At 38.0% G+C, this 14340-nt stretch overlaps 1 protein-coding gene across 1 annotated transcript in view; it reads left to right on the forward strand.

Moving 5' to 3' along the window:
- The first annotated feature begins 323 nt into the window (after positions 1–323).
- Positions 324–14340, forward strand: part of LOC103052515 (nardilysin-like) — a 47655-nt gene continuing 33638 nt past the window's right edge. The window contains exons 1-8 of the mRNA XM_088148694.1: positions 324–508; positions 3438–3798; positions 5070–5151; positions 6058–6211; positions 7605–7678; positions 9305–9400; positions 10380–10502; positions 12517–12574. Of these exons, the coding sequence (XP_088004820.1) occupies positions 324–508; positions 3438–3798; positions 5070–5151; positions 6058–6211; positions 7605–7678; positions 9305–9400; positions 10380–10502; positions 12517–12574 (1133 nt within the window). The remainder of the gene's footprint in view (positions 509–3437; positions 3799–5069; positions 5152–6057; positions 6212–7604; positions 7679–9304; positions 9401–10379; positions 10503–12516; positions 12575–14340) is intronic.

Below are 14340 nucleotides of genomic sequence, written 5' to 3' on the forward strand. Positions count from 1 at the left end.
GTTCATTCAAAAAGTTGCACACTTCCCCCCAAACTCATCCATTGTCATTATTTTATCACTATTCATTGGAATGTCCCCAAATTGACTATTACCAGCCTATAATTTCATACTTTCATACACATGCACATCAACCTACATGATACCAATTCATATCCCCTTTAATAAATCTCATGGAATCATGGTTTTCTCTTTTACTGATGTCATAAACAGATATTATTTCTAAAGCATCCAGTCAGCCAATGGGAAGAAAAGGCTAAATGAGCTAGGAACCGTGCAGTTAGTAGACAAGCAGGTCAGCTGGCCAGCTCCTTGGAGCTTCTGAAATGTCTGGTGAGACTAAGACCACAGGGACCGAAAATTGTCCAGCTTTACGCTCACAGCAGCAGAGGCCGCAGAGATGCCATAGTGACAGGTTGCAACGTACAGAGGAATCGCGGAAGCGTCGAGCCAAGAGAAATGTGGGAGACCCAGACATTATAAAGTCTCCCAGTGACCATAAGGAATACAGGTAATTCAGGGCCTACAGTAGGGCAACTTGTTTTCTTCCAGAGCATCATCATCATCATCATTATTGTTGCTTTCCAAGGGCCACAGGACACATGACTAATATCACTTTGGAGTGAGGGGCTGAAAGTTTCAGCAATTATTGTTGGTTGTACAGTCAGACAGATGTTTTTACTAGATTTGGCATTTTTATGCATGCATTGAGTCTTTCCCAAGGACCTAGGATAAGCAGATGTTGTTGTTTGATGGTGTTAAAGGTATTGTCACAGGATGTAAGCTGTTCCAAGTAAAGCTGCCTTTTGCAATTGACTGATGGTGATTTTGTCAACGCTGATGGTGTTCAAGTAGTGCTCCAGATGTTTTGGGATTGGACCCAAGGTGCCTATTAATATTGGTACCATCTTTGTTTTCATCAATGCATCATCATCATCATTATCATCTTTATTTTATTATTATTAATTATTAATATTATTAATGTTATCATTATTTTATCAATGCATCATCACCATCATCATTATTGTTGCCTTCCAAGGGCCATAGAACTCATGGCTAGTATCATTTTGCAGTGAGGGGGGTTCTGAAACTTTCAGAAGTTTCAGTTATTATTATTATTATTATTATTATTATTATTTATCTGCCATCAATTTGATATTGACTCTTAGAGATCACATAAATAGATTTTCTCCAGGATTTTTTTTAATTGGAGAAAAGTTTTTTTTTTAACAATAAGAAATAGATATTAGATATTAGATATTAGATTGAGATAATAAAAAAATAAATAATTTCCTTGACCAATTTATCTGTAGGCTGAACTATCAATTCATCTACTTTTGTGGCGCTGGGATGAAAACTAAGGAAGCAAGAGATTGACTTAATTTCCTATAGTTCATTAAGGACAATATGAATGAAAGAACCTGTTTCTTTTGAGAAGAAATATGGAATGCAAGATATTTATTGCATGCTACAACATGCAACAAGGCTATTCCAAGGTTCAAAACATTCCAAGGTTGGGACATTTCTCACATTCATACATCTGTCATTGTGGCAAAACTGACTACTCAAAAGATATTTATTTGCAACATCCAGTTCAACATCCATTCCCTCTGTCCAGATCTGAGAGCTGTAGCATTGTGAAAGCCCCTGAATACAGTCAGGTCCAGAAATATTGGGACATCGACACAGTTCTAACATCTTTGGCTCTATACAGCACCACAATGGATTTGGAATGAAACAAACACAATGTGCCTTAACTGCAGACTGTCAGCTTTAATTTGAGGGTATGTACATCCAACTCAGGTGAACGGTGTAGGAATTACAATAGTTTGCATATGTGCCTCCCACTTGTTAAGGGACCAAAAGTAATGGGACAATTGGCTTCTCAGCTGTTCCATGGCCAGGTGTGTGATATTCCCTCAGCACCCCAATTACAATGTGCAGATAAAAGGCCCAGAGTTCATTTCAAGTGTGCTATTTGCATTTGGAAACTGTTGCTGTCAACTCTCAAGATGAGATCCAAAGAGCTGTCACTATCAGTGAAGCAAGCCATCAGTAGGCTGAAGAAACAAAACAAACCCATCAGAGAGATAGCAAGAACATTAGGCGTGGCCAAAACAACTGTTTGGAACATTCTCAAAAAGAAGGAATGCACCGGTGAGCTCAGCAACACCAAAAGACCCGGGAGACAACGGAAAACAACTGTGGTGGATGACCGAAGAATCCTTTCCCTGGTGAAGAAAACACCCTTCACAACAGTTGGCCAGATCAAGAACACTCTCCAGGAGGTAGGTGTATATGTGTCAAAGTCAACAATCAAAAGAAGACGTCACCAGAGTGAATACAGAGGGTTCACCACAAGATGTAAACCATTGGTGAGCCTCAAAAACAGGAAGGCCAGATTAGAGTTTGCCAAACGACATCTAAAAGCCTTCACAGTTCTGGAACAACATCCTATGGACAGATGAGACCAAGATCAACTTGTACCAGAGTGATGGGAAGAGAAGAGTATGGAGAAGGAAAGGAACTGCTCATGATCCTAAGCATACCACCTCATCAGTGAAGCATGGTGGTGGTAGTGTCATGGCGTGGGCATGTATGGCTGCCAATGGAACTGGTTCTCTTGTATTTATTGATGATGTGACTGCTGACAAAAGCAGCGGGATGAATTCTGCAGTGTTTCGGGCAATATTATCTGCTCACATTCAGCCAAATGCTGCAGAACTCATTGGACGGTGCTTCACAGTACAGATGGACAATGACCCAAAGCATACTGCAAAAGCAACCAAAGAGTTTTTGAAGGGACAGAAGTGGAATGTTATGCAATGGCCAAGTCAATCACCTGACCTGAATCCCATTGAGCATGCATTTCACTTGCTGAAGACAAAACTGAAGGGAAAATGCCCCAAGAACAAGCAGGAACTGAAGACAGTTGCAGTAGAGGCCTGGCAGGGCATCACCAGGGATGAAACCCAGCGTCTGGTGATGTCTATGCGTTCCAGACTTCAGGCTGTGATTGACTGCAATGGATTTGCAACCAAGTATTAAAAAGGGAAAGTTTGATTTATGATTATTATTCTGTCCCATTACTTTTGGTCCCTTAACAAGTGGGAGGCACATATGCAAACTGTTGTAATTCCTACACCGTTCACCTGAGTTGGATGTACATACCCTCAAATTAAAGCTGACAGTCTGCAGTTAAAGCACATTGTGTTTGTTTCATTCCAAATCCATTGTGGTGGTGTATAGAGCCAAAGATGTTAGAATTGTGTCGATGTCCCAATATTTCTGGACCTGACTGTATATCAGGGAGTTCTTACTAAACTCACCATAGTATAAATTTCAAGATCCATAGCAGGAGTCATGAGAATTACTGCCAAGAACAATGCCTGTTTAAACTGCACATAAGACACAACACACCTATATCATTATTTTTGCAGATACATCAAATTAAAAAATGGCATGAATGTGCTGTTGATTTCTGACTGGACAATTGATGATTGCAATTCTTCTGATGAATCAGACACTGAACTAGATGACCTCATAATATCCTCTGGAACAGATGAGGAAGAAGTTCTTGCTGCAAGAATGCAAGAAATGGAGAAAAATGATAGGAATATCAAAGAAACTGAAGATGGATCTGTGGATGGTGAAGCTAGAAGTGATGAAACAGATTATGCTGGAAGTGATAGCATTGTTGAAGGCGATCTTGAGGAGAGGGAAGCCCATGATGACCCTGAAATATATGAAGAATTAGTGAAGCAAGAAGATGAAAATAAGATGGGCAGTACAGAAAAGCAGGTATGTTGTAAAAAAACTCAGCTACTTGTTAATCAGCAAACCTTGTCAATAAATAAAATATACAGGTAGTCCTCACTTAACAGCTTAACAGTGACCATTCAAAGTTATGAGGGCACTGAAAAAGTAACTTTATAACCAGTCCTCACATGTACGACGGTCACAGCATCCCTGCAGTCACATGATCGACGTTCAGGCACTTCACAACTAGCAGGCATTTACAACTGTTGCAGCATCCTGCAGTCACATGATCACCATTTAAGTGCTTCACAGCCAGCTTCTGACAAGCAGAGTCAACAGAGAAGCAGCAGCATAATTGCAAGTCATGGTCACATGATGTCTCGCTTAACGACCACTGGGAAAAGTGATGTTGTATATCCAGAGACATGACGTCTCACTTAACTGTGTCATTTAGTGATGGAGTTGCCGGTCCCAATTGTGGTCATTAAGCGTGGACTACTTGTATACTTATTTCACATCAGATGAGCACTGTTGTTGGGACTGTGATTGAATTAATTCTTGTGTAGCACACTGAGGGCCATGAACAAAAAACTGGATGTACTGTTTCTTAACCAGTACCAGCGCCCTGTTTTTTTTTTTCAAAGTTAACACACTCTGAAGACCATGGGTTGAGAGGTATGGCAAGTGATATGATGTTGACTCTAAAAGAGGCTATTTGGGGCCTGCTCCAATAGGTTGGGTGGGAATCAGTTTAAAAGAAATGTATGTGTTAAGACCTGGATAAGCTTAGCACACCTATTTTCTATAACAGAAACGTTTGAAAAAGATCACAGGATCCCAGTGCGGGAATTCTGATGCTTTGAGGACTTCAGAAATGGCCTTGGAGAGTTACACATGCAGCCCATGAGCCTGTGGGTGCCAATGCTGCGGTCGAAATGAATAAAACAATAGTGAGCATTCTTAGGGCACAGCTTTTGTCTGTAATATTAAAAAAAAAAAAAAAACAGCAAAGAGATTATTTGAACACAGAGAAAGAAGAAAATGAGATCTCCTTCCACATTATTTGAAGCAGCCCGAATTCAGGCTTTGATGGCTTCATTTTGCTGTGTATGTTACTCAGGGTTCCCTGCAAGGGAAATTAAGAGTGAAACATTTAATTGTATTGGTTTGCTTTCTTAGGGACAGGCTTGCAGTTGGGAATGGAACAGAATTTTGACAGGAGTAGGATTCTTTTCATACTGGAAAAAGGCTGTATTCTTTGGCTTTGGCTCGTAATGACTTCTCACTTGTTCTCCTTTATATTTTGATTGCAGTCTGCAGCCGCCCTTGCTGTTGGTGTCGGTAGTTTCTGTGACCCTGATGATTTACCTGGATTAGCTCATTTTTTGGAGCATAGTATGTAGAATCTAAAGCCTATCTTCCTAACCGTAAGCAAAGAGGCAGAAGGAAAGCTGTCCCATCTCTTAATATGGAGTGTGCAGCTTTCAATACCAAATTATGTTGACATCCTCAATGCTTTTTAAATATTTTCTTCCACAGGCTTAAGCTCTCTTAGTTTTCTTTTAAAATCAATAAAATGGTGTTTTAAACATGTAAGAGGAAACAATAAGAAATAAACAAAGCAGATCAATCCATACTTTTCTGAAAGCAAAGCACTTCCTTTGAATTCCCCAAATCCCAACCTAGCTAAAGACTTAAGTAGTGGTGGTAGATGAATATGGGACACTGTCCTCTTTTAAGTGTACCCCAGTGGTCATGAATAACACAACACTGCGGGAAATTGATATTGTTGGAAATTGAGAATCACATTTTCAGATATACAGTAGCCAGTGCCATCAAGCCAGCCAGTGCCATGGAGCACAGGTGGGCCGGAGGTCCAAAACAAGGGTCTACAGAATATCAGTTGTTCAGAGATGGTTAACCCCATTTCCGTGCTGGATTGCAGCCACATAGGTGTCGCTCACCTATCAGGTAGAGCCTTTTTTGTAACAACCCCAGTGTTCTGGAACCACCTCCTATTTTTAATCTGGCACATCTAAGTGCTGCAGCCCTAATGAACCATTTCTAAAGCTTTTCTTTTTTTTCTTTTTTTTTCTTTTTTTATTTAAAGGCCCAAGAACACTTTGAGCTATAGATCCATAACCACAAAAAATATCAGTGACTATGAGTAAAAATAGTTTCCATGAGTGGAAAAGCCTATGCCAGCACGTTCCTTGTATGTATCTAAGAATACACATTTCACTAGATTGAAATCCATACCTGCATCTGATTGCAGCCAATTATCTGACTGCTTTCTTCCAGTGGTATTTATGGGTAGCCAGAAATATCCAGATGAGAATGGGTTTGATACATTCTTAAAGAAGCATGGAGGCTCAGACAATGCTTCGACTGACACAGAACGAACTATTTTCCAGTTTGATATCCAAAAGAAATATTTTAAAGAAGCCCTTGACAGGTAACTTAGGAGTACAAACAAACTAAGTGACTAAGAGATCCATTAGCACAATGACTGGTTAACTATAGCAGTTTGAGGAGTACAGTCGCTCTATATCTTGTACGTGCTAGATTATCTATATTCATAAATATCATTTGTAGCAGATCCTCAGGCAGCTATTAATTTGTGTGCTTCAGGTCTGGGCCACCAGAGGTTTTGTAGCTGTTGTTGAGTTCAGTTCACATTATTCTTCACTTCTGGCCCTACAAACTTTAGTTGCTAGAAGAATATTTTGCAAAATTTGAAAAGCCATAGGTTCCCCACTGCTTCTGTAATTGAAGAAAATCTCAGAGGAAGATGGAAAGAACAGAAATCAAAGGTCTATGTGAATTGGCTTATTAGGGCTCCATTTATTATGCCCTATCGCAATAAGTTAATTGTCCACTGCACACAACTCTAATTCATTGAAAGTATGATGGATATCAGAAAGAACATTTTGATTTCTAAATTTTGAAGTGACAAAATCATAATATGCATTAGGCGTGTGCAAAGCACTTAGTATTCTGAGTTCAAGACACTACCTTTTGAGCTTGAAAGAATAGTTACAAGCCCAAAGCAGGTTGTTCTAACCTTAGCAAAATGTTCAAACTACTCTAGAACTGTTTCAGACTCAAAACGTGGAGCTTGGAATATTTCTACAATGCTCCAAATACTCTTATAAACCTTCCAGTAGGAGTACAGCATCAGTTTTAGCTCAAAATTGGCTAGTTAGAGCTTGAAATGTTTCATATTCGAAATGTTTTGCATACATTTAAAGTACACATGACTTGCATGCTCCTTTTAACATGGTGGCAAGTCTAGCTTAGTCTTAGTCTAGCTTCTTGCTTTTGCTAGTCTTTATGTTATCCTTACATCATCATCTGTCCTCCAATTCCCTTTATTTTTATGAAGCACAGAGGATATTACTGGTTTTTTTGTGGGGGAGGGGTATACATTTTCTAACAATCTGCAACCTTCTGAAAAATCTGAAAAAGGCCTTGAAATATCTTGATTATAGGGACTTTGATAATATTTAACTGAAATCTGGAAAGCCATGGAAGATCCAAGCTGCCAGAGAGATAATTGTACAATAAAAGACAGGATATTCATGTGTGTGTACGAATGATTGATATATATATATATATTCACGCCAAGTAACTAAAGTAAAAGAAACCTATACATTGCCTAGGAGGAATAAAAAAAGTGATCAAAGAAATGAAAAGCCATTTTTCATCAAAATGAATGCTTGGAAAAAATCAAGATTTGTTTTGCCATAACATTACTTCACACGTATATTTATGGAAACAGAGCATTATTCCACATATTTCAAGACTTAATAGCAAACACCTCTATTTCTCTTCTAATTTACTTGTAGGTGGGCACAGTTCTTCATTCATCCTCTGATGATTAAAGATGCTATTGACCGTGAAGTTGAAGCTGTGGATAGTGGTAAAACTAATGAGCGTGTTTTTCACCGCTTATACTTTTTCAGTTCTTGGGTGGGGGAATCCTATCTTACCTCATTTTTGAGGCATTCATATTTGTGAAATTTGGATGACCTGTCTCACAACAACTGTATAAAAATAATATTTTAAATCCAAAGATTTAAGCACATTTAAAAGCCTTTTAAAATCAGCTGCATTATATGTGCTTTACATTGGATTATAGGCAATACCTTCTGGGAGTTCCATTCCCAGAACTTTCTAACCTGGGCAAATAACTATGATCCTGAACATATCTTGCAGGAACCTTGTTGAATTCAGTGGAAATTAATGCTGGGTAAATGAGCATAATGACACTCAGTTTAGTGTAGTGGTTAAGACATCAGGATAGAAGCCGGGAGACTGTGAGTTCTAGTCCCGCCTGAGGCACGAAGCTAGCTGGGTGACTTTGGGCCAGTCACTCTCTCTCAGCCCTAGAAGGCAGGCAATGGCAAACCTCTTCTGAAATCTCGCCAAGAAAACTGAAGGGACTTTCCAGACAGTCGCCAGGAGTCAACACTGACTTGAAGGTACCAAAAAAAAAAAAAAAAAGTACATAGCACCATTGTAAAATGTAGAGACGTTCACTGTCTGAAGTGAATTCTGTGTATTCTGAGGGTGGCACAAGCCTGGTTGTACAACTACTACATTTCACAAATTCCTCAAATTCCTTTATCTCAGTTTCAGAACTAAGGCCAATTTCTTTTTTAACTGTTCTGGGAAATTATTGTTTTTAAATCTTCTGCTTTCACCTGTAAAACAGAAATGAAAGCAACCTCTATTTTATGTAAAGGATATCATATCATTTATCAATCCGAAATAAACTTCCTGGAAGAAGAAATAAACTTCCTGGAAGATAAGTCCTTTTCGATAAATGAAGATATGTAGATATGTGCACGCATGGCTAGGAAGGAAGGTAGCAAAGAAAGGAAGATGTGAACCAGCATAAACTCTGGTGGCCTCAGCATCCTCATGATGAACTGACCTCTTTGTAACTCAACATCGCTTGCAGCTCTGGATGATCACTGAAGATTCCTTGGCCTATGGAGTCTTAAATTTGGGCCTTGAAGTCCAGTTTTTGATATACCATTGTATTAACCCCAAGTCTATAGTACTGGAAAGAGTTAAGGCATAGAAATAAATGTTGATAATGAGATATCCCAGTGGAAGCTTATTGCATGTACCCTCCAGATCTTACCTGATGTTGCCTTCAGAAGAACCAGTGTAATCAAGGACTTCCCTCTCTTCCCACCAATATGTATGATGTGACGATATGCTAATTTGTGCCTTGAAAGAGAAAGAGGCCCTAACATCCATTTATCCCATTTTAATTGAGATGCTGGCTCTATTATGGTTGATAAATAGACAGAGCAGCTAGGAATATTCATTCTCCAAAGTACTAGTAATCTCTAATGGAGTCCTTGATATTTCTGCAGCAAAACCACAATTCCAATGCATGTGTCAAATGAATAAGATACTGTTCATTGCTGCTTCATGTATGTGTATATTATGCTCTTTGCCTTGTCCAAATGATCATATCACAGAAATTCTGTTCTGAAGTTCTGCTGCCTAATGTGTACTTTAAAATAAACAGAATATCAGATAGCAAGACCCTCTGATGCTAACAGAAGAGAACTGCTGCTTGGAGGTCTTGCAAAACCAGGACATCCTATGAGAAAATTCTTTTGGGGTAAGTAGAGTATGCTGAGATACAAGCAGATAGGCTTTAATGGAGCTTGTATTAGACAGAAGCTTGATATAATACCAAGTATTTCCTTTAATTTTAAAAGTTGTGGATATACAGTACCATTCTTCAAACGTTGTTCATGACAGAAGCTTTGTATGCTGCAATGATCTTGTGTTCTTCAAGATATGGTTAAGTCTGATGCTGCATATGATTGTCTTGCAGAAACATTTATCCCTCATTTTGAACATACAACATAGTTTTATTAGCATGCAAACAATATAGTGTACAGTGGGCTCTCAGCAAAACATTGGCAGCTTATTGGGCAGCCCTGAGCAAAGGCAAAACCATAGCTTATATACTTAGCCTACTATATTGCAAAGACAAGACCAAGAAAAAGGCAGATACAATGGAAATTACAACTTGACATTGGAATGTTTCTGATAAACCCATCTGGGTGACCTTTTTATTATTTATCTTTTCCTACTAGGTCAGCATACTAGCCATATTATCTCTGAGCTATGGTTAGTGAAGAGAAATAAATTGGTTTACTGGGCCACAGGTTCCTGACTGATTCTTCCCCTTGTCGCTACACAGGGTCATTTCAGCTTGCTGTTAATGTTTTCTCAAGGGCACTTTAAGCAGTTCCCATGTATTGGGGGGGTGGGGGAGTGAATCTCATAAGTTTGGTAGTGAATGCAGCTCACATGGGCATGGGGGGGTACCTTTTACCACCACAAAACCTGTCCTATTTGGATTGGACTAGTTTAGCCATCAAAGTTCTTTTGTTATGCAGTATAATATAATAGAAGTATAGAAGATAACACCTGTGTTAAAAACTAATATTTAGTTGGTATTATTGGGCTGATTTAAGTTAAGCAATATCTACTTTGTCAGAGAGAAAACATTTAGAACTAAACTGCAAGACTGTGGGGAAACTGATTCTAATGTTAGTAAGAAAACCTCTTCTTCATAAATTATACAGGTAATGCAGAGACACTGAAATATGCACCAAAAAAGAAAGGCATTGATACCTATGCAAGACTGAGGGATTTCAGAAAACGATATTATTCAGCTCACTACATGAATCTAGTTGTCCAATCTAGAGGTAGAAAATACAAATAATTATGATAAATATATGTATGGGTTATATGAAAGTGTATTCACTTTTCTTAAGAATTGTGTAACTGTTGAATGTGCTAGATTTTCACAAGCAGCTCTGCCATTGTAATAACACAGTGGGGATAGTAGAAACTCTGTTGGCTTGCTGGTACAATTTCACAACTTACACCATTGTGTTAGTGGTATATGAAAGCCCAGATCTGAAGCCACCAATATAAGAACATATGGGCCCTGACATATGCAATTGTGCCTGAGGCTCATCCAAATTAAAATAATAATCAAGAGATCAGAATGACCTCAGAAGATCATCAAGCCCCTTAAAACCTTGGATAAGAAAGCCAAAACCTTGAGAAGAAAGTTTGCTTGTTTTTTCATAAGATCCTACAACATGTTGCCATTCTTTCACTTGATCTCATGGAAAGCTATGGCAAAATCATGCCAATCTTGCCAGATTTCAGACATATGGATCCAGGAACTGGGCTATTATAAGATTGCATAGCCACTTAGGAATAGGCAAAGTAATCTCAATGTTCCTAAATTCACCATTGTTTTTAGATATATCCTTGGCACCATTCCCAGAGGTATACCCAAGTTACTCATGCAGGAAAAACAACAGTCTTCTTATATCACGTAAACTTTTGTGGATTGCAATCAATTTCATGAGTTAACAATCCACAAAAGTTTAAGTGATAACGTATTTGCTCATTTTTAAGGTGTTACAAGATGTACCCCTGAGAGTACTAGGTCCTATTCATTCTTAAATGGGATCATGAAGTGGGAACAGTATGTGGATTAGACAAATTCTAAAACTAAATTAATTAAAGATAGGCATATGGTAGGTTAGTTCTAGTCCCTAGCCTACGTTTCTTTGGGCTAAATTAATTCCTCCCAGTCACCTAATTATACATGTATCATGTGAACTATTTACCTAATAGTTAACTGTCCCTCCAATTGTTCATGAGTGATACTAAACTATGGAAAGGCCCTACACTAAGAGGACCTCCCTAGGCTTTCTACCACCAAAGTTGTTTTAGTTTTTACCCCCATGTGACCCAGGGGGCAAAAAAGGGCAAAAAACGGTGAAAAGTGAATAATGTCCTTCAAATCATGTGCTTGCTCTGGAGAAAAAAAAAAAGGCAGGAAGTGATGGGGGAAGTGATAGCCTTCCATTCTTCTTTGTGGCAGCTGGGGGAATGAAAAATACGGCCCCTGGTTAACCAAGCTGAAGCACATTTAATGTGCTTCAGCTTGGTTAACTAGGGGTAGAAGGTGGCTGATTCTGTGCAAATGCATCCTTAATATGCCAAACTTAATATAGCCAAAATGAGGCTATAGGGGTGAGGATGACTTTTAAGAGACTTGATGAGGGGGTGTAGGACATCTCAACTGGCATGGACAACCAGGTTACTTGGCTTCATTGCCCACAGCATGATGCTTTGCGCGAGGAGTTAAATATGAACTTTTAACTGCAATGTTTTTCAGGCCAATTTTGGGAAAGATTTCAGGGGTTTATCGGAGCTAGGAACAGGGATAGGAGAGATTTGTCTGTTAGAGGTCTCCCACTCCCATTCTTACCCTTAACTTTGTATTTAAAAATTGCACTACTGAAATCTGGTTAGTTTGCCACCATATTTCTGTGGCATGATCTCAGGGCTCCTACTAGACTGAAGTGGCCCACAAGACGTGAACTCTCATCCCTGCTGCAAAAATAAGGCTCCTGGTGTCAAAGATTCTGGTTCCTATCAAAAAGAGTTCTTTCAAGAGTTCAGAGGAGGAAGATGGGGTACTTTTTTGTGGATTCATAGTCAGTCACTAAGCCACAGGAAATTCCATCTTCAAATAAATGCACAATTGCCATATTGAGACTTTTACACATGCATAGACATTTGATACATACCTATATAGTTCATTTTTTATAACCGAATTGTCAACTTCCCTCTTATTCTCTGTAATTTTTACCTTTCATGATTCTTTTCCTTTTTAAATATTCTCCTGATTAGAAACCTTGGATACTTTGCAAAAATGGGTGACAGAAATTTTCTCATATATCCCAAATAAGTGAGTTTATCTTTTTCTTTTTCTTTTCCTGGAAGTGCTAAGTGTTCTTGATATGCCATGTGTTCCATTAGAAGTAGCAATGTGAAAGAATATACTCTGTTAATGTTATTCTTAATCTTAAAATTTCTAGTCCACCCAATAACTGAAGTATTTTGCTTAGTTTACAAAATTTCTAAGAACATAACTATGCATTCCAGAAGTATAACTATAAGATGTTTCTTCTGTTTAAAAAAAGGCGGATGGTATGGAAATATAAATAAAACTAATCTAATCCTAATAAACAGGGACTTCTCTATTTTATGGAGTTCCATCAAGCCATTGGGGAAAAGGAACAAAAACGATCTGGAGAAAAAAAATATTAAGCATTTGAGATTTGTAGGTAGAAAACTGTAGGTTCTAGGTTTTCTTTTAAGTTTGCCTCTCATTGTCAGTATTAGATTTTTCTTCTGTACTCATTTTAAAACATATAAAAGATTTTATACGAAATGTGGTATAAAAGGTTTGTGGTCTGTGCAAACAGAAGTGCAGTCAATATTTAGAGTTTAAGACCAAGCTAATGCAAAACATGCACAATCCAATGTTAACTATTATTTAATTTTAAAATTGATTAGATTCTATTTGATGATTTAAATTGATTCAGAAAACTAATCTGATTCAGTTAGAAGGTTCAAATCACAATGGCATGGCTTGATTGATATTTCTGAATTAATTTGGAAAACGGTTCTGTTTACATTAAAAAGCATCCAAAGTTATCAAAATCCATTTGGAGGCATCTGAATTAGTTCAATGGTTCAAATCAACCTTCCAATTCAATTTCAAAAATCCATTCAATTCAGATACTCAATAAAATGACTTTTGTATTGAATTTCTGAACTATTAATTACTTAATATACTTTAGGAACCAAGCAGTAATATATTAATTAACCAATATATTATACTGTTCATTTGTTTCCCAAAGTGTAGCGTACCATATTTATTGGCAGGCCAGATATTCTTAATCTCCAAGTATTCAGTAGCTGAGCTATGAAAAAAACACTGAGAAAAGCATTTGAAGGAGAAATGGGACACACACATCTACTATTTCTCTTCTGCCACTCTCTCCTCTCAGCTGAGGGTTCATTTATGACTTTTTATAAACTTGATAATATTCCTCTTTCCAGTTCCCCAAAAAGGAACAAAATGAAATTCATTTAAAACAAAAGAAAGCAATATCAATTTCTCAGTCAAAAACATAACATTGTCAAAGGCCTAGAGAAGCAAGACCCCATTGCTTATCTAAAAACCATCTCTGGATCTGCTCCAGGAAGGAGATGCAAAGATGTAAAACCAAAACCAAGACTCCCCTGACTTCCTTAGATCACAGCTGATCATTCCTCTATGAATGTCAAGGAATTCTGGTGGTGGATAGAGTTGTGAGGAGCCAGTCTTTCTAAAAACCTCTTCCCCAACAGTTTAGGGAGCTTTCTCTGTCAAAGGCTGAAAAATTACTTTGCAGTCTAAAGCTTGGAGGATAGAGATGTGTGGAATACAGACAACCTGACATTGTTTAAATGAGTAGATGTATACATACATGCATACCCCTCATGCTGTAATCTTTTGGGGTAAGCAACATTAGGCTAAACTAAGAAAATGCATAAGAAATAGTAAGCAAAGAAAATAAAAAGCATGAGATTAGAAAAAGAAATATAGGTAAAAACTAGTTTACACCAATGCCATTCACTATAGCCCTCCCTACCTTTCTATTCTTGCAGGCCATCTTGCTTCCA

The sequence above is a fragment of the Python bivittatus genome, unplaced genomic scaffold (assembly GCF_059951505.1).
Source record: "Python bivittatus isolate LINGU-HERP-01145 unplaced genomic scaffold, Pbiv_v1 ctg000590_np1212, whole genome shotgun sequence".
Lineage (NCBI taxonomy): Eukaryota > Metazoa > Chordata > Lepidosauria > Squamata > Pythonidae > Python > Python bivittatus.